Source organism: Schistocerca americana, chromosome 5, assembly GCF_021461395.2.
Source record: "Schistocerca americana isolate TAMUIC-IGC-003095 chromosome 5, iqSchAmer2.1, whole genome shotgun sequence".
NCBI lineage: Eukaryota > Metazoa > Arthropoda > Insecta > Orthoptera > Acrididae > Schistocerca > Schistocerca americana.
Genome location: NC_060123.1, coordinates 644,164,122 through 644,184,557, shown reverse-complemented (window position 1 = coordinate 644,184,557; position 20,436 = coordinate 644,164,122). Strand labels below are relative to the sequence as shown.

Here is a 20,436-nt window from a genome sequence, read left to right as displayed (position 1 = left end):
GACTGGCATTAGCAAAGCTGCGTTGCAGGAATTAAAAGTGAAGTCATTCGAGATTCACTAGAAGAACATAGTCTCCCAATCATCTACATCTACATTTATACTCCGCAAGCCACCCAACGGTGTGTAGCGGAGGGCACCTTACGTACCACTTTCATTACCTCCCTTTCCTGTTCCAGTCGCGTATGGTTCGCGGGAAGAACGACTGTCTGAAAGCCTCCGTGCGCGCTCTAATCTCTCTAATTTTACATTCGTGATCTCCTCTGGAGGTATAAGTAGGGGGAAGCAATATATTCGATACCTCATCCAGAAACGCACCCTCTCGAAACCTGGACAGCAAGCTACACCGCGATGCAGAGCGCCTCTCTTGGAGAGTCTGCCACTTGAGTTTGTTAAACATCTCCGTAACGCTATCACGGTTACCAAATAACCCTGTGACGAAACGCGCCGCTCTTCTTTGGATCTTCTCTATCTCTTCCGTCAACCCGATCTGGTACGGATCCCACAATGATGAGCAATACTCAAGTATAGGTCGAACGAATGTTTTGAAAGCCACCTCCTTTGTTGATGGACTACATTTTCTAAGGGCTCTCCCAATGAATCTCAACCTGGCACCTACCTTACCAACAATTAATTTTATATGATCATTCCACTTCAAATCGTTCCGTACACATACTCCCAGATATTTAACAGAAGTAACTGCTACCAGTGTTTGTTCCGCTATCATATAATCATACAATAAAGGATCCTTCTTTCTATGTATTCGCAATACATTACATTTGTCTATGTTAAGGGTCAGTTGCCACTCCCTGCACCAAGTGCCTATCCACTGCAGATCTTCCTGCATTTCGCTACAATTTTCTAATGCTGCAACTTCTCTGTATACTACAGCATCATCCACGAAAAGCCGCATGGAACTTCCAACACTATCTACTAGGTCATTCATATATATTGTGAAAAGCAATGGTCCCATAACAGTCCCCTGTGGCACGCCAGAAGTTACTTTAACGTCTGTAGACGTCTCTCCATTGATAACAACATGCTGTGTTTTGTTTGCTAAAAACTCTTCAATCCAGCCACACAGCTGGTCTGATATTACGTAGGCTCTTACTTTGTTTATCAGGCGACAGTGCGGAACTGTATCGAACGCCTTCCGGAAGTCAAGAAAAACAGCATCTACCTGGGAGCCTGTATCTAATATTTTCTGGGTCTCATGAACAAATAAAGCGAGCTGGGCCTCACACGATCGCAGCTTCCGGAATCCATGTTGATTCCTACAGAGTAGATACTGGGTTTCCAAAAACGACATGATACTCGAGCAAAAGACATGTTCTAAAATTCTACAACAGATTGACGTCAGAGATATAGGTCTATCTGCTCGACGACCCTTCTTGAAGACTGGGACTACCTGTGCTCTTTTCCAATCATTTGGAACCTTCCGTTCCTCTAGAGACTTGCGGTACACGGCTGTTAGAAGGGGGGCAAGTTCTTTCGCGTACTCTGTGTAGAATCGAATTGGTATCCCGTCAGGTCCAGTGGACTTCCTCTGTTGAGTGATTCCAGTTGCTTTTCTATTCCTTGGACACTTATCATAGGCAAATGTATCATGATAAGACGAAAGACAAGGTATATTACCCACAAACACATTGGAACACATTTCACTCCCAGGGTGAGAAAGTTAGGGAGCGACATAGAATTAATCGAAAGTGATGAGTGTTAATGACGAAGTCACAGGATTTACGCTTCCAAAACAAGGAAAATACTTTAAGGGGGGTAGGACGTCAAACGGGCCAATTTGGAGCAGGAGATGCACCACAGGAAATTTTAATTCCCACTGTCTACACTTTGGCAAATAAATTCATAAAACTTTGTCAGCATGACCAGGAAGGATTCAGGATTCACACTCATAGCAGTGGAAGTTCAAAAACATAGCAAAATGGTTTTTTTTCATGTGAAATTTCATAATTTTTTCACTTACTATTGGCTGCATTTGTTGCTATAGGTACGATTTTCTTGTTAAGTAAAAGAGATTCTTCGAAGAATTTTGCACTGATTATTAAACACAAACTCCTTAACGCACTACTCTAGAATTTTCCAAATCTATTAAAATTATGGTAAAAATTGAGATAATTAACTATAAAATTTGAGTTATTTCTAAACATGAAGTTTAAAACGTAGCAGGTCATTCATTTTTTCATACATTAAATAAATTCGAGACTTCCATGCACCTGTAAGTATGGTTTGTATGCTGTACTAATTCCATCGAAGAATCTCTCTTACTTATGAAGAAAAGTCTACCTATAGCAACAAAAGCAGCCAATAGTAAGTGAAAAGGTGGTGAAATTTGACATGTAAAAAAAAATTATTTTGTTATGTTTTTGAACTTCCACTGCTTTGAGTGTCAATCCTGAATCCTTCCTGGTCACGCTGACAAAGTTTTATGAATGTATTTGCAAAAGTATAGGCAGTGGAAATTAAAATGTCCTGTGATGCCTTTCCTGCTCCAAGTCAGCCCGTTTGTTGTCCTGCCCCACTTAAGCTTGCTTTTACGTTATAGACAGATTTCGTTCCCTTTCTTATCTAATATAAGACTGGGATAAAAAAATTCCACTCAGCAACGCTTGATAAATAGCTAAAGTAGCGATAAAAATTGGTTCCGCCAAATGTGTATTTCCATACCTTGCAACTAACGCACCAAATCAGTTTTTGTGCATTACTATTTTAGTGCATAGATGCGTAATTCACTCGTTTGCAATGTTTTGACGTCGGCTTGGAAGTAAATGGGACAACACATACAAGAGCCCTGGGAAAGCGTGTAGTTCTGGCGGCGGCAGCTGGCCTTACTTGGTGACGTTGATCTGGTCCTCGACTTCGACGCTGCCCAGCCGGCGGTAGACGGAGAAGAGCGTCCTGTTGTCCCTGCCGCCGGACCCGCGGCCGTCGATCACAATGTACACGTAGCGCCGCGACGTCGTGAAGTAGCTGTTCAGGTCCACCGCGTACGAGTCGTCCACCTGCTGGGAACCCGGGCCCGCGTACCTGCCACGGAACACCCCTGTGTCTCACATTACGTAAAAGCGAGTCGCGAAATTGAAGTGTGGCGTGTCGTATTGTGACTGAGCTTGCAGAATCACATACATAAAAGTCACTCACAACTCAAATATTTCCTTTTAAGAGACAGTACTGCCAAACGTTGATATGTAAATAAGTAAATGCCCCTCTAAAATAACCACATACAATAAAAACTCACATAAAAATCACTCGCAAAAATGATTCACGTAGTTAAGTATGTATAATTTGGGCTGTTGCGTAAATTGGAAGCATTTTTCCGTAAGTTTAATTAACACAACAGATACATGCCAGAGACTTTAGTCATCAATAATACAGTCTCCTTCACCATTTAGAACACTGTGTCAACGATGCGGTAACTTTTCGATTCCACCGCTGTAGAAATCACGTTGTTTTGAGGCGAAGAACTCGTCGAACCATGTTGGAAGAACACTTTGATTCGAAAAGGAAGTTCCTTGGATAGCGGAAAAGGTGAAAATCTGAGGGCGCAAGATCAGTGAGCCGTGCGTGGCTCCTGTTCGTGCCATCTCTTATTTAACACCCTGTTTTCACCTAAGTCGAAACAAGGCCCCGGGAGTAGACAACATTCCATTAGAACTACTGACAGCCTTGGGAGAGCCAGTCCTGACAAAACTCTACCATCTGGTGTGCAAGATGTATGAGACAGGCGACATTCCCTCAGACTTCAAGAATAATATAATAATTTGAATCCCAAAGAAAGCAGGTGTTGACAGATGTGAAAATTACCGAACTATCAGTTTAATAAGTCACAGCTGCAAAATACTAACGCGAATTATTTACAGACGAATGGAAAAACTAGTAGAAGCCGACCTCGGGGAAGATCAGTTTGGATTCCGTAGAAATGTTGGAACACGTGAGGCAATACTGACCTTACGACTTATCTTAGAAGAAAGATTAAGCAAAGGCAAACCTACGTTTCTAGCATTAGTAGACTTAGATAAAGCTTTTGACAATGGTGACTGGAATACTCTCTTTCAAATTCTGAGGGTGGCGGGGGTAAAATACAGGGAGCGAAAGGCTATTTACAATTTATACAGAAATCAGATGGCAGTTATAAGAGTCGAGGGACATAAAAGGCAAGCAGTGGTTGGGAAGGGAGTGAGACAGGTTTCTAGCCTCTCCCCGATGCTATTCAATCTGTATATAGAGCAAGCAGTAAAGGAAACAAAAGAAAAGTTCGGAGTAGGTATCAAAATCCATGGAGAAGAAATAAAAACTTTGAGGTTCGCCGATGACATTGTAATTCTGTCAGAGACAGCAAAGGACTTGGAAGAGCAGTTGAACAGAATGGATAGTGCCTTGAAAGGAGGATATAAGATGAACATCAACAAAAGCAGAACAAGGATAATGGAATGTAGTCGAATTAAGTCGGGTGATGCTGAGGGAATTAGATTAAGAAATGAGACACTTAAAGTAGTAAAGGAGTTTTGCTATTTGGGGAGCAAAATAACTGATGATGGTCGAAGTAGAGAGGATATAAAATGTAGACTGCCAATGGCAAGGAAAGCGTTTCTGAAGAAGAGAAATTTGTTAACATCGAGTATAGATGTAAGTGTCAGTAAGTCGTTTCTGAAAGTATTTGTATGGAGTGTAGCCATGTATGGAAGTGAAACATGGACAATAAGTAGTTTGGACAAGAAGAGAATAGAAGCTTTCGAAACGTGGTGCTACAGAAGAATGCTGAAGATTAGATGGGTAGATCACGTAACTAATGAGGAGGTACTGAATAGGATTGGGGAGAAGAGGAGTTTGTGGCACAACTTGACTAGAAGAAGTGATCGGTTGGTAGGACATGTTATGAGGCATCAAGGAATCACAAATTTAGTACTGGTGGGCAGCGCGGAGGGTAATAATGGCAGAGGGAGACCAAGAGATGAATACACTAAGCAGATTCAGAAAGATGTAGGGTGCAGTAGGTACTGGGAGATGAAGAAGCTTGCACAGGACAGAGTAGCGTGGAGAGCTGCATCAAACCAGTCTCAGGACTGGAGACCACAACAACAACATTTCACCATACTGCTGCCTCGTTATGTTAATTTTTAGTTAATGGTGTCACTGAGTTGCCACCTTGCCTGCCCGTGAGCAGCAGCAGCGCTTATCGATATAGGCCCTGCCGTATTATCTTTGCTGGACTGCTATTACTTCGTGGAGGTGTGTCGTACAATGGGCTGGGGACGGACCAGCGGTGGAGTTGAAACGTGCCAGCAGTTAGTTCGGGCCTGGCAGTGTTCGAGTTGGCACACGGCACAGATTCAGTCGTGGCGCAGCAGCAGTGAGGTCTGGACCGCCATGACTCGCCCGACGGTTGCCGACACACATGATTGGAGTGGGGACGACTTTTATTGGTCGGCGGTTGGTCGTCTTGCCGGACGACGTGTATTTGGCTGGCGATCGCTTACGGGTTGGCTGTGTGGGCCGACTCGTGATTCGTCCCTGTTATTGTACAGTTACTGTCGTTAGCATTGTCTATTTCTTCGTGCAAGTGTTCGTGAAACTGTGCGTAGTTTGTGTGATTTTGACTGACAAGTTATTTTAAATGAGGAATTCTCGGTGGGGCGTAGTTTGGCCGGGTTCCGCTGGCGGTCTCTACGCGGCGTCGGAGAGTGTGGCGCTGTTCCTATTGCTACGAGGTCCGTGGCTCACCGACCCTGGACACGAAAGTTGAGTTTTCAACTTGGAAAATTCTAGCCACCCTCCAGTGGAGTTTTACTGTATTTGGTTATTTGACCTGAAGTGCAACAGCGGAATCTTCTGCCTTGTGGCCGTTAACGTTCCGGTCACCTGCCCTGGGCATCGACGTAAATTTCAGCAGTGTAGTTTCTTCATCATGTTGTTGCTGTCCAGGACGATGTGTAGTTTGACAGCTCCGTGTATGATTGGTTGTGGGCGCCAATATCTTCTATCCCTGTGGTACCCTGGTCGGGTGAAGTGGAAGTTATCCTGTCGGGGGTCCGCTTACTGTCGGTCGGTTGGGTTGTCGTCAGATCGTGAATGGTTGGCCCGACTGCCTGTCTCACCTAAGCGAGCATTAGTGTTTGAATCGCAGGCCGACTCCCGAACATCTGGGCACCCTTGTGTGTACTGCCTTTTTTTAAATTTTGTTCTTGTTGTTGTTACTTGTATGGCTTCTATCCGGTTTTGTGTTTTAAATTAGAGTTGTTTTACTGTTAAGGCCTTCAGCCTAGTTTAAAATATTGTTTCACGTAAGCCCTTTTGCATTTAAAAAAAAATTTGAATTTTTAAGTCTTCAGCCTTCATCCGGTTTGAGTTTCAGTTGTTTGCTCTTAAAGCCTTCATCCTAAACAACGAACTGTTTCACGTAAGGACTTTGGATTTTTTAAAAATGTTTTTTTTAATGTTTCGGAGTTTTAAGTGTCCAGCTTTCAGCTGATTTCAATTTAACTTGTTTACTTCAGCCTAACTAAAGAACTGTTTTGAGATAAGGCTCGCCTTTTGAATTTCTGATTATGCTTGCGTTTTAAGTTATTGGCCTTCAGCCGTTTTTAAATTAAAGTGGCTTTCAGCCGGTAATTAAGTTCGAAGGATTAATGCTGTGTGTTTAAAAAAAATTTTTGGGTTCTTGTAATGTTTGATCAAATAATAAAGTTGTATGTTCGAGTGTAACTGACGGACGCTTATTTTGGCTCCTTTCGACAGTTATACTACCTGTCCCGTGCTGCGAGTTTAGCAGGGCGTTTCAATCAGGTTAATACGGCTGGCCAATACATCCCAGCTGTTGACAATAAATGTCAACATCTTGATAAAGCAATTCACAGCACACCACACCATCGCTATTCACCAGATGCATAACACCTTTTGTGGGTGGACGATGTCTTTGTACACGGAGTTGTTGCTTTCTTTGGGGTCAACCATGCCTCTCTTTTTCTCACGTTAGCATAAAGACACTATTTCTCGTCACCAGTAACGATACAGGATAGGAACGATCTGTGTTGCTCACGAGCTAACTGATGATCTTCACCAAACCCCGAGGTTTTTCTTGAACTTGGAGAGACACTAATGCCTAAATGGTCCTTCCTAAAACGAGAAAACCATGTTCTTGCCATACTCTGACCAATGAATGGCATTATCTCAATAAACGACGCAAATCTTTTAGCTGCTCATACCCCCTTTACTGAATTCAAACAGAAGAATACGTCGGAAATCTTCGGTTTCTCCAGTTGGAACTCCACTTTCTAGTGTCCGGAGCTCCACTCACTATCTCCAAATGGCAAAATGATAATATGTAAAAATCAAATAGCAACAGTAAACTACAAATCAAAAATGACAATCGGTAAATAAATGCTCAGCAATCGGAATACGACCACGCAAGACAAAAACGCTACGAACGCTTGCACCAACCTAATATAACACCATTAGCAGGGACCAGTGAAATGTCAACGACGCCGCTGCCTTCCCAACCCGGAATACACAATGCAAAGTTAATAATTAAAGCTATCTCGATCAACATAAAATACTAAATTGTTAAGGCCTTCGCTGCCACTTGCTGGGTATCATCTTTGGATTTCTGTTTCGGCTTCTACGTCCGGCCTTTGCTTAACAATTTTTCTAAAATTTCGCCAGCACGAATGGCTGGAATTGATAAACGTTCACCTTTCCATTGCTGGTGGCGCCACAGCCAATACGTCAACCTAAAACACATTTCGTCAAATGACTTCGCTGAGACACGGTTCCTATCCTAATCTACTTGATATACACTAAAACCTCATGTCTCGACTTCTTTACTAACTGATAAAACCAACACAGATGTAGTAAGATAAACGATTCAGCACATCTGACCAGTCCTATGATCTGTCAGAGTAAAACCTACGTTACCCTTACTGGCCGAGAGTCTTCGTCAACAACTCTCTCCTGAGAGCAGTCTCGTCTCCCAGTGAGCTCACACAATGAATGTTTTTCACAGTCAGTCGGAGGGCAGTACTTCTTTCCACATTAATTTTTGCTGTCAATGCTATTTACAATTTACTGCAGGGGTTTGGAAAAAAAAAGATTGTCTTCCCATATGAGATCTCTTCTGAAGAGCACGTTGCAAGACATCCCAGACATGTTCACGTCTGGGGCGGTGTTTGGTGAGTAGCGGAAGTTTTTAAACTCAGAAGAGTGTTCCCGGAGACACTCTGTAGCAATTCTGGGCGTGTGCGGTGTAGCATTGACCTCATGGAATTGCCCAAGTCCGTCGGAATGCGCAGTGGATATGAATGGAAGCAGGTGATCAGACAGATTACTTACGTACGTGTCACGTGTCAGAGTCGTATCTAGACGTATCAGGGGTCCCAGTCACTGCAACTGCACACGCCCCACACCATTACAGAGCCTCCACCAGCTTGAACAGTCCCCCGCTGACATGCAATGTCCATGGATTCATGAGGCTGTCTCCATACCCGTACACGTCCACCCGCTCGATACAATTTGAAACGAGACTCGTCCGACCAGGCAAGATGTTTCCAGTCATCAACAGTCCAGTGTCGGTGTTGACGGGCCTAGGCGTAAAGTCTTGTGTCGTCCAGTCATCAAGGGTACATGAGTGGGCCTTCGCTTCCGAAAGCCCATTGTGATGATACTTCGTTGAATGGTTCGCACGCTGACACTTGTTGATGAGCCAGCATTGAAATCTGCAGCAATTTGCGGAAGGGCTGCACTTCAGTCACGTTTAAGGATTCTCTTCAGACGTCGTTGGCCCCGTCCTTGTATAATCTTTTTCCGGCCGCAGCAATGTCGGAGATTTGATGTTTTAGCGGTTTCCTGATGTACGCGGTACACTCGTGAAATGGTGGTACGGAAAAATCACCATTTCATCGCTGGAGATGCTGTGTGCCATCGCTCGTGCGCCAACTATAACACCACGTTCAGACTCACGTTAATCTTGATAACCTGTCATTGTAGCAGCAGTAAACGATCTAACACCTGCACCAGACACTTGTTTTACGTAGGCGTTGCCGACTGCAGGGCAGTATTCTTCCTGTTTGCGTAGCTCTGTATTTGAGTACGGAAGCCTACACCAGTTTCTCTGGCGCTTAAGTGTTTCTTTACCTGTTTGCTTTGAACTGAGGTAATACTTTCTTAACAAACAAGACATAAACAAGTTATATGCAGCGCTGTGATTCGTAGCGGGAACTGGTGTTATTTAAGCGACCTACTGGGCCGTTGAATCACTCATAACGGTCGAGTAGCGGTTTCTGTTGCCACCAGCCTGTCAGTGTCCTCCATGTGGGCGGCAGTCCACCTGCTCTCCTACGAAGAGCGAGTCTGTCCTAAACGTTAGGCCACTATTAGGTGAAGAGAGGATACCTTCTAATTCTGAACCTGCATTCACACCATACTTTAGATACCCACGGCATTAAACCTTTTTATCTTCTTTTCGTTCCATTACAAACCGCAGGCTGCTGGAGTATGCAGCTATATGAACAGGGCTTAAACATATAAAGCCTTAATTAAGGTTCGAAATATCAACACTTTTGAGAAATTTTCTGATACTCGAATCGAAAATTGTCTTGGAAACCATGGCATTAGTCTAAACAAACAGTTTGTTTTTCAGAAAAATGGAACTGAGATGAACAACTTCGTTGAGGACATAAGCACAGCATTCAGGAAAGAGCACAAAGGTTGCAGATGTCCCTTCTTTTCGATACTGTAAACTATATCTTGCATGTTTACGAACTTGATCAGTTCGGAAATAGTGGCAATGCTGTACAATTGATTAAATCCTATTAATGGGACAGAAAACAAAGAGTACTCTGCAGGAACACTTTAAAGGCGGCAAATAATTGTTCTGGAAAACCACATCTCAGGGTGTCCCATACGGCTCCATACTAGGCTCAATCCTATTCCTGCCCAATATGCATGATTTACAGACAAAATCAGGTTTCCTATCAGTTACTTTAATCAGATGATACTTCTGTGGTAGTTGAAAAAGAGAATGACGAAAAAACTTCTGAGTGGATGATCAGTAATCCAGTTGAGAACCTTACAATCAAAATGATGGTAGAATAAGATGTAGTATTATAACTGAATTTACACAAAAATTCAGCTGACACACACACACACACACACACACACACACTGATCACCTAGCAAAGAATTTAAGCAGCTCAACATTTTTAATCCAGGCGTTGTCAACTGCAATTCATATTGACCGACAAAAATTAGCGTGTAACTATTCTTATCAGTTTAATATCTGATACGTCATGCATCGCAGATTGTTTAGGAAGTCGGCAGGCAGTACCTCGTGCTGTTCTCCTGATAGAAGCAGCACGCACTGGCCTCGAGCTGCATTTGGGCGACTTTGGGTCTACCTCCTATCCCTGCTAATCTTCCTATTAGGGAAATGAGTATTAAAATACCTACAGTAGTTCCTGAAATCATTATTCACATACAGACATAAAAATGCGGCGGAGGACTTTAATTTATAATATGTATGGATGATTCCTAGAAGTCATTCACTTGTAGGTGACAATGGCACAGTTCTCACATTCATCATATTTCAGCCAATTTGTACGAAATATTTACAAATTATATACAGACGAGAGTACTTCTTCGATGATGGGCTGAGACAATGATGAAATAATGAAGGAAACAGAAGAAGAAGTGGAAGGAGCAAACGAATGGAAGTACTTCTTCCACGAAGGAAATTTTTGCCCGTTTTTGAAACGGTCCTTCTGTCTCATCCTCGGAACTTGCATGGCGTCGCGCTGCTGTTGCTGCCAGAATGTACGCAGGCTTTGCGGTGTGTGGACCGCCAGGAAAATCACGCCAAACATTGGTCCACAAGTTTGCTCGGGAACAACTGCTGGTGAACCCAGATTAGTCCTCAGCACGACTACAATATGAAATCAGTCTCAATAAATGTCACTAGACTTCACTTTGAACTGCGAGACAGGGTTAAAATCTCCACTGTTCCACTTCCACTAATAATGCCATCTACTTTCGGAAGAGTCTCAGATGCGACCACTAGCTTGGAAAACGAGCACTGCAAACGGTCACAACACTGTCACTAGCTGGTTTATGGTAACTTCTGCCGATAATGTTCTCCGAAGACAAAACAGAATTATAATATAAAGACAAGGAAAAGGGAGAAGTACACACTCAAAAACACATTTCGAATTGAACCCATCACTCAACTCCATGACCCTGCTGCAACAACAGTAATTAATTTCAAAAAGCCTTTCACACCAGAATATTTTTTTTCTTTTCGGAATACATTTCTAATTGTTTGCTATCAACTTATGAATCTTTACTCACTTACGTTAAGGTATTTGGTCATACAGTTTGAGCTGCTCGGTGGGAAGCTAGAAGTTTTTTTCCCCCTTTTGCTGTATATATAAGCAAAGTAATTTTTCTCAAATAATTCCTGCCTTGCAGAAAAAAATATGTTGTGTCTAGACAAGACAGCCTAGACACAATGAGGGGAAGCCGAAAGGCACGCGCTACGCTCACGCAGATGGGCGTGAGGTCTGAAACAGGATACGTAATGAATGCTATAAAGAAAAGTACGTAGCTTCTGGAATACTTAACTTTAATCCATCCTTTTGGTACATCTGGAGATTGTGGCGATACAAGTGAGACTCTTTAGATACATGCAATGTTACTAATGGCGCCTTGCTAGGTCGTAGCCATTGACTTAGCTGAAGGCTATTCTAACTATCTGCTCTGCAAATGAGCGAGGCTTCGTCAGTGCAGTCGCTAGCTACGTCGTCCGTACAACTGCGGCGAGTGCTATCCCGTATCTCGAGACCTGCCTTGTGGTGGCGCTCGGTCTGCGATCACACAGTGGCGACACGCGGGTCCGACATGTACTAATGGACCGCGGCCGATTTAAAACTACCACCTAGCAAGTGTGGTGTCTGGCGGTGACACCACAAAATATAATAATTTCACAAATATATAATAATGGGCCAGTTAATAGTTGGTTAAAGTGGCGAAGTGGTTCTTTCTTGTGTACATATTGCAAATGGTTTATGAATCTTTAATATTTGTACTACGTTAGTCGAGACTCCCAATGGCCAATACCCCGTCACCAATATGACTAGCACGAGCTGCTTCCGACTTCTTAAACAATCTGCGATGAGGGCGTGTCATATGTTAATCTAATAAGAATAGAGTTTTTCGCACACAATGAAAGTTTAAGGGGCGTGAAGGGAAATGCAGGAAATAGTAAGTAAAGAAATTACCACTACGCCAGATTTGTTGTCCAGTAGTTAAGGCATACTGCTACCAATACGTAGCTGGAGCAGGTCCAGTATCACATAAATGGTAACAACATCTCGATCCCTGTATAATCAAAATAGTAAGATGATGTTCTTGACTTCTACTACAACATCCAATGTAACTAATTTCTAAAGGTAAAGGATGGTATTTTGGATATCAGCATACTCAGTACGACTCTCATGGTATAAATTTTTGTTTTGTACTCATGTGCTCGTGCTGAAATATGCGAATTGCACGATCATTTGATCAAAGCCACAAAATGAAACTTCAATACTCTACCGAGAAGGAAGTAAGAAGTGTCAAATGGCGAAAACAATATCATTTACACATTTAGTATATTTTTCTATGTCGCTGTCTCTGAAGAAGTCGAAACACCTTCGAGTCGTCTTTGTTTCACGCTTACCCCAATTTTCCAGAATCATTTTGCACTCTACCAGCAGTATTTTGAACGTTTATGTGTTGTAGCAGGACAGCACAGTTTTTAAAATACTCGTAGACGCGCACAGCGGTGTACTCACACGTAGACGATGGCGGGCCTCTTCTCAGAGGTGCGGGGATCGAGCCCCGGCGGCAGCCAGAGCCGCACCTGCGCGCGCAGCCCGCCCCCCACCTCCACCCAGTCGTCCAACTGGCGCGGCTGCTGCTTCCTCAGCAGCTGCGTCCGCAGATCCTCGTTGTCCACCCACTGCAGCACGTCGCCTGCCACACAAGCAAGAACTCCGTGTCAAGATACTTTAACCCTTGGACTACCATTGGTACATACACCGAGGTGACGAAAGTCATGGGATAGTGATATGTACATACACAGATGGGGGTAGTATCACGCACACAGGATACAAAAGGTCAGTGCGTTGACTGAGCTGTCATTCCTACTCAAGTTGTTCATCTGAAAAGGTTTCCGATGTGACTAGGGCCGCATGAAGGTAATTAACAGTCTTTGAACGCGGAATGGTAGCTGGAGCTATCGTTAGGAATTCGATATTCCAAAGCCCACAGTGTCCAAAGTATGCTGATAACATCATATTTCACGTGTTACCTCTCATCAGTGACAACACACTGGCTGACGGCCTTCACTTAACGACCGAGAGCAGCAGCGTTTGGGTGGAGTTGTCAGTGCTGACAGACAAGAAACAATACGTAAAACAACACAGAAATCAACATGGAACATACGATGAACGTGTCCATTAGGTCAGTGCGGCAAAATCTGGCATTAGTGGCCTATGGCAGCAGATGATCAACACTAGTGCATCTGCAAACAGCACGACATCGCCTGCAATACATCTACGCTCTGACCATATCGGTTGGACCCTAGACGACTGGTAAACCATGGCCTGATCAGTTGGGTCCCGAGTTCAGATGGTAAAAGCTTATGGTACGACAGTAATATCAGAAACTGAGTCCACCTTGATGCAAAACACCTTGTTATTCGTTTATTTCTTTATTATCCCAAACTAGTTTCGGCGACAAATATCACCATCATCAGTGGGGTTTTTTAAATCTAAAACATGCAGAAAATGGTATGGTTGTACAAACACAGTAAGACATTATTACATTTTACAAATCGTCTTTTGAAATATAGTTTTATATTGATATTTTCATACTACTTTATTTATTGTATGCTACAGCGTGTTTTAAGCAATTATTGGCGCTGTTTGTGACATATTTTCTGTGCTCTTTTTTCTGTTGCCGTCTTTTTACTTAGCGAACATCATGTCATCTGCAACCATGTGAACGGCTGTTAGTAAACAAATACTCAAAGGTGAACTTCGTATGTCAGCAGTATATACTTGGGGTTGTGGTAGTGTTGTGGTAACCAGTTATTTTTGTGTGTATTTAGCTGTTGCTTAGCTATTCGTGTACTCACGTTCGTGTGGCTGCTTTTTACACAGAAAAACAAAACTTTTGCACTTTGTATCTGATCCAGAATATTACGCCATCTTGCTGTTCACGTGCGTCGCGAGATGCGTATCGCAAGTGGCGAGAAAGGCTATGAAAAACTGTAACGCGAATTACGAAGACTTCTCTTCATTATTTACGTCTCTGTGTGTGATGAGGAAGTGGTTCTTTTGCGTGTGTGTGTGCTTTCTGTTCTGTGTCCTTGGTCAGTTCTCTCTCTGTTTTTCTATGCAAACACGGACCAAATGGAAGAGTTACAAGATAATATTATTGCTTATGGTAGGGTTTGAGTGTGACGCAGATCCCATGAAGCCATGGACCCAAGTTTTCAACGAGGCCCTGTGCAAGTGGATTGTGGCTTCATCGTGGTGTGGGCTGTGTTTGCATGGATCGTTGAATGTGTAAATGGTTATTTTCCGCTACTTGGAGACCATTTTCACCCATTCGTGGACTTCAAGTTCCTAAACAACGACGGAATTTTTATGGATAACAATGCGCCATATCACCAGGCCACAGTTGTACGTGATTGATTTGATGAACATTCTGGACAATTCGAGCGAATGATTTGGCCACCTAGATCGCCCGACATGAATCTCACCGAACATTTATGGAACTTAATCAAGAGATCAGTCCGTGCACAAAATCCAGCACCGTTAACACTTGTGCATTTGTGAACGACTACTGAGGCAGCATGGCTCAATGATTCTAAAGAAGACAGAATGATTTGAGTCCATACAATGTCGAGTTGCCACTTAAGGAGGTCCGACACGATATTTGGAGGTATCCCACGACTTTTGTCACCTCTGTGTATAGTGGCCCGAGACAGTTTATCAGTAGGGCCGGTTTAAGCACACAAACCGTCGTTTGGGGCGCCAAGCTGAGAGGGGCGCCAGAGATGCTGAAGAGCAAAAATTGTACAATGTTTGCATCACAATTAGTAGCGAAAACTGACACACATGAAAGCGTAGGAGGAAGAAGGGCAGGAAGGGCGAGGGGGAAGGGGGGATCCAAATTGTAAGTCGCTTGTGTGAAAAATCAGCCCTGGTTTGTGGAGAATAAGTGGGAATTTGCTGCATGTTATTGCTATGTGCTCATGTCCTACCGATAAATGGAAGCCTTTAATGGTTTGTAGAATTCCTATTATTACTGCTTGCACCCGTAGGCTGCACACTCTTGAAGTTTCATTGTTAACCCTTTGATCCGCTCCGTTCCGCCCCATATTGTTGTATCGAATCAGTTCGCGTCATGTAGACAGGCAGCCCAGTAAATATAACTGAAAATCGGACTACTGTTGCATCCTCCCGGACGAATCATGTCAAACAAGTGCACGCACATATTGACCTTTGGTGCGTCACAAATAGTTCCCACATTCAGGAACAGTAATTTGAATTAAAAACTTAGAACCATGCTCTATCCACTAAAGTCAGTCGTTTTTCTTTGTCTTTTATCTTTTGGCCAGTCCTCTTCTCAAACCTTGGAGATACTTAATAACTATCTGGTATGTCCCATCCGTGCTCACATTGGAAAACTAAACAGGGGAACATTTTTTTTCATAATGTTACTTCTCATTATGAGTCTAATTAAAGTAACAACAAACCAGTATCTTTCACAAGGTAACTTTCACTCTGGAAAAAAGGTAGTGAAAGGTCTGAAGTCATAAAGTACCCCAAATATCGATGATCTGCAGGGCCCCTATTCCGCGTATGTACTCAACTTTTTTTACAGATTATTGGACGTTCGCATAGAATGTGAAGGTAAAATCCAATAAAATTTTGCGTTGCTAACTTAAGCATTAGATTGTCTTTTACGAATTAGAAGACTCCCCATCATAGATTAGAAACAAATTTTTTCTAGCACTACTTGCTTCAACAGCCCACACATAGAAAGTGGCAAAGTGACCAGTGTGATTTTGCTCTTGTTTTCACTAAGTGACGAGGGCAAGGTTTCTACCATCACTGCCACTGTCGACAAGAAGAACTGCCAATTGCCAGCCGTTTCTGGCGCTGACTTGCACAGATTGTATTAAAATTAATTGTAGATCAAGGTAAAATTCTTGGATTTCCAGTGAAGTGAGTTTGTCGAAAAGGCGCGACGTTTCGGCGAGTGTCACAAATTTTGGCCATGTGCCGAGACAGGGTCTTGGTTTTCCTTTTATAAGGGCTGCTCTGTACCGACGCCCGCTCCCCATGCGAAAGGGTGAGTGGGGGGGGGGGGGGTTGTGTTGGCGGGAGGGACCGTGCTCGAGTCCCGTCATGATCATTCGGACGCCACCTAGCATGCCGTACGGATGTCTCTCTGCTGGGAGTGCGAATAGTGGCTGGTGACGTGTCCCAAGCAGAACTTGGTACGTAGCCACCATCACTGTTTACGAGGCTATCATCAGTCCTAATTTCGATGGCTCCCTTTTTTATGGTGTCCGAAAATTCACTGACCATGGATTCTATTTAAAATCAAACATATGGCTTTCCTTGAAGCTGCCATCTCTAGAGACTTTGATGTCGACGAGACGTTAATCTTCCTTCTTCCTTCCAAGCGGTGTTCAGAAACCGCCGATTTGTCTTTATGGCCCAGGTGAATGTACCTGGCCTCCTCCAAGCAGAGCTGTTGAACGCAGCATTTTGTCTACCCGATGTACCACAGTCCACTCTTGCACTGAATGCTATTGACCCAACGTATGTGCAGCTCCGCTAGATCCATTGCCTAGTCAATTAGTCTTCTTTGGTGATTGGAAGATTGTTTTAACATCATATGCTTGTCTCTTGAAGATTCTTCCGAACCTTTTCCGGTGTTGTTTCTGGGCTGTACATTTCGCACAAAGCCTTCTTAATTTGCTTGTCATTGTAGCCATTCTTCTATAAGAATTTTCTCGGGTGTTACCGTTCAGTAGACAGCCTTATGGCCCGGGCCCTGCGCTGTGCCGGGTGGCGGCAGCTACATGCAAGCAAATACTGATCAGTCTGCTTCGGTTTAGATTAGATTAGATTAACACTTGTTCCGTAGATCATGAAGACGACACTTTATAATGACGTGGAACGTATTGGCTTAACAAAAGGTTCCTTACATATCATATTTCAAGTGGTCTTTATTATTTTAGTTGTAAGATCATTAATTTACGTCTAAAGCTTCATGTACTGAGTAGAAGGAGTTGTCATTCAGATATTCTTTTAATTTGTTTCTAAACGTTGGTTGGTTATCTGTCAGACGTTTGATGCTGTTTGGTAAGTCGCCAAAGATTTCTGTAACAGCATAATTCACCCCTTTCTGTGCCAAAGTTAGTGTTAACCCAAAGTAGTGAAGATCAGCCTTTCTCCTAGCGTTGTAGCTATGCACATTGCTATTGCTTTTGCCAGCCGGGGTGGCCGAGCGGTTCTAGGGGCTACAGTCGCAGGTTCGAATCCTACATCGGGCATGGATATGTTTGATGTCCTTAGGTTAGTTAGGTATAAGTAGTTCTAAGCTCTAGGGGACTGATGACCTCAGAAGTTAAGTCCCATAGTGCCCAGAGCCATTTGAACCATTTTGCTATTGCTTTTGATCTGGGATGGGTTATTAATAGCAAATTTCATATGTGAATATATATATATATATATATATATATATATATATATATATATATATATATATATATACGCTGAAGAACCAAAGGAACTGGTACACCTGCCTAATATCGTGTAGGGCCCCCGCGATCACGCAGAAGTGCCACAACAAGAGCTGGCAAGGTCTCGACTAATGTCTGAATTAGTGCTGGACGGAACTGACACCAAGAATTCTGCAGGGCTCTCCACAAATCCCTAAGAGTCCGATGGGGTGGACATCTCTTCTGAACAGACGGTGCTAGGCATCCCAGATATGATCAATAATGGTCATGTGTGGGGAGTTTGGTGGCCAGCGAAGGGGGAACTTCACTGGTCAGAGGGCGTCGTGAATACACTACTGGCCATTACATATGCTACACCAAGGAGAAGAATGTTCCTGCAGCCACTCTGTAGCAATTCTGGAAGTTCGACGTGTCGCATTGTCATGCTGGAATTGCCAAAGTGCACAACAGACATGAATGATGCAGGTGATCAGGCAGGAAGAGTCGTATCTAGAAGCATAAGGGGTCACATAACACTCCAACTGCACGTGCCTCATAACATTACTGAGCCTACACCAACTGGAACAGTCCCCTGCTGACAGCAGGGTCTATGGATTCATGAGGTTGTCTCCATACCTGTACACATCATTCACTAGATACAATTAGAAACGAGACTGCTCCGACCAGGCAACATGTTTCCTGTCATCAATAGCCCAGTGTCGGTGTTGACGGGCCCAGGCGAGGCGTAAATCTTTGTGTCGTGCTGTCATCAAGAGTATGCGAGTGGGTTGTGAACCAAATGGTTCAAATGGCTCTGAGCACTATGGGACTTAACATCGAACGTCATCAGTTCCCTAGAACTTAGAACTACTTAAACCTAACCAACCTAAAGACATCACACACATCCATGCCCGAGGCAGGTTTCGAACCTGCGACCGTAGCAGTCACACGGTTCCGGACTGAAGCGCCTAGAACCGCTCGCCCACAGCGGCCGGCTATACGAGTTGGCCTTCGGCTCCTAAAGCCCATATCGATGGTGTTTCGTCGAATGATTCGCTCGCTGACACTTGTTGATGGCCCAGCATTCAAGTCTGCAGCATTTTGCGGAAGGGTTGCACTTCTGTCACGTTGAACGATTCTCTTCAGTCGTCGTTGGTCCCGTTCTTAGAGGATCCGAAGCGATGTTTTACCGGGTTCCTGATAGTCACGGTACACTCGTGAAATGGTCGTACGGGCAAATCCCCACTTCATCGCTACCTCGGAGATGCTGTGTCCCATCGCTCGTGCACCGACTGTAACACCACGTTCAAACTGACTTGAATCTTGATAACCTGCCATTGTAGCAGCAGTAAACGATCTAACAACTGCGCCAGGCATTTGCTGTCTTATAGAAGTGCTGCCGACCGCAGCACCGTGTACTGGCCGTTTACGTATTTCTATATTTGGATACGCATACCTATACCAGTTTCTTCGCCGCTTCAGCGTACGTCAACTACTCCATAAAGTCTACTTAAAAACTATCAAACAGTACTAAGTGAGGTATATACTACAGCCTCCAATGTATCGCTCCCGTACGGTCTGCGAAGAGAAAATTAGAGTAATCAGACTGCGCACAGACGCACTTAAACGATCGTTCTTCCCTTTCCCCATATCGTAATGGATAGGGAAGAAACCCTAATAGTGGAATATTGGGAAGTGCCGTCTGTCATGCAACTGACGATGACTTGCAGAGTAATCATGTTGGTGTAGATGTAGAGAGCCAAAATACTGCAAAGTCGAACACCCTGGCCGCGACCAGATTTCTGATTCTCTTGGCGATGTTGTACTGCACACTATCCAACGGGCCTCGCCATTATGCTAGTAAAAACGTTTTTGTATGCAGCGTGCCTCAGGACCTTCGCTTTCGGCGACTCGTTGCTGATTAATGCAGCGCAGGAGTTAGGAACTTCAATGGTCAGAGGGCGTCATGAATACACTAATGGCCATTAAATATGCTACACCAAAAAGAAATGCAGATGATTAACGGGTATTCATTGGACACACATATTATACTAGAACTGACATGTGATTTCATTTTCACCCAATTTGGGTGCATAGATCCTGAGAAATCAGTATCCAGAACAACCACCTCTGGCCGTAATAACGGCCTTGATACAACTGGGCATTGTGTCAAACAGGGCTTGGATGGCGTGTACAGGTACAACTGCCCATGCAGCTTCAACACGATACCACAATTCATCAAGAGTAGTGACTGGCGTATTGTGCGGAGCCAGTTGCTCGGCCACCATTGACCAGACGTTTTCAGTTGGTGAGAAATCTGCAGAATGTGCTGTCCATGGCAGCAGTCGAACATTTTCTGTATCCAGAAAGGCCCGTACAGGACCTGCAACATGCGGTCGTGCATTATCCTGCTGAAATGTAGGGTTTCGCAGGGATCGAATGAAGGACAGAGCCACGGGTCGCAACACATCTGAAATGTAACGTCCGCTGTTCAAAGTGCCGTCAGTGCGAACGAGAGGTGACTGAGACGTGTAACCAATGGCACCCTATACCATTAAGCCGGGTGATACGCCAGTATGGTGATGACGAATACACGCTTCCAATATGCGTTCACCGCGATGTCGCCAAACACGGATGCGACCATCATGATGCTG

The 20,436-nt window shown here is 43.8% G+C and overlaps 1 protein-coding gene across 1 annotated transcript in view; it reads right to left on the bottom strand.

Annotated features, from left to right (window-relative positions):
* The window catches only part of LOC124616606 (venom dipeptidyl peptidase 4-like), a 424,228-nt gene that overhangs the window by 41,431 nt on the left and 362,361 nt on the right, over nt 1–20,436 (bottom strand). The window contains exons 14-15 of the mRNA XM_047144927.1: nt 12,828–13,008; nt 2,842–3,036 (exon numbers count right to left, since the gene is read on the bottom strand). Of these exons, the coding sequence (XP_047000883.1) occupies nt 2,842–3,036; nt 12,828–13,008 (376 nt within the window). The remainder of the gene's footprint in view (nt 1–2,841; nt 3,037–12,827; nt 13,009–20,436) is intronic.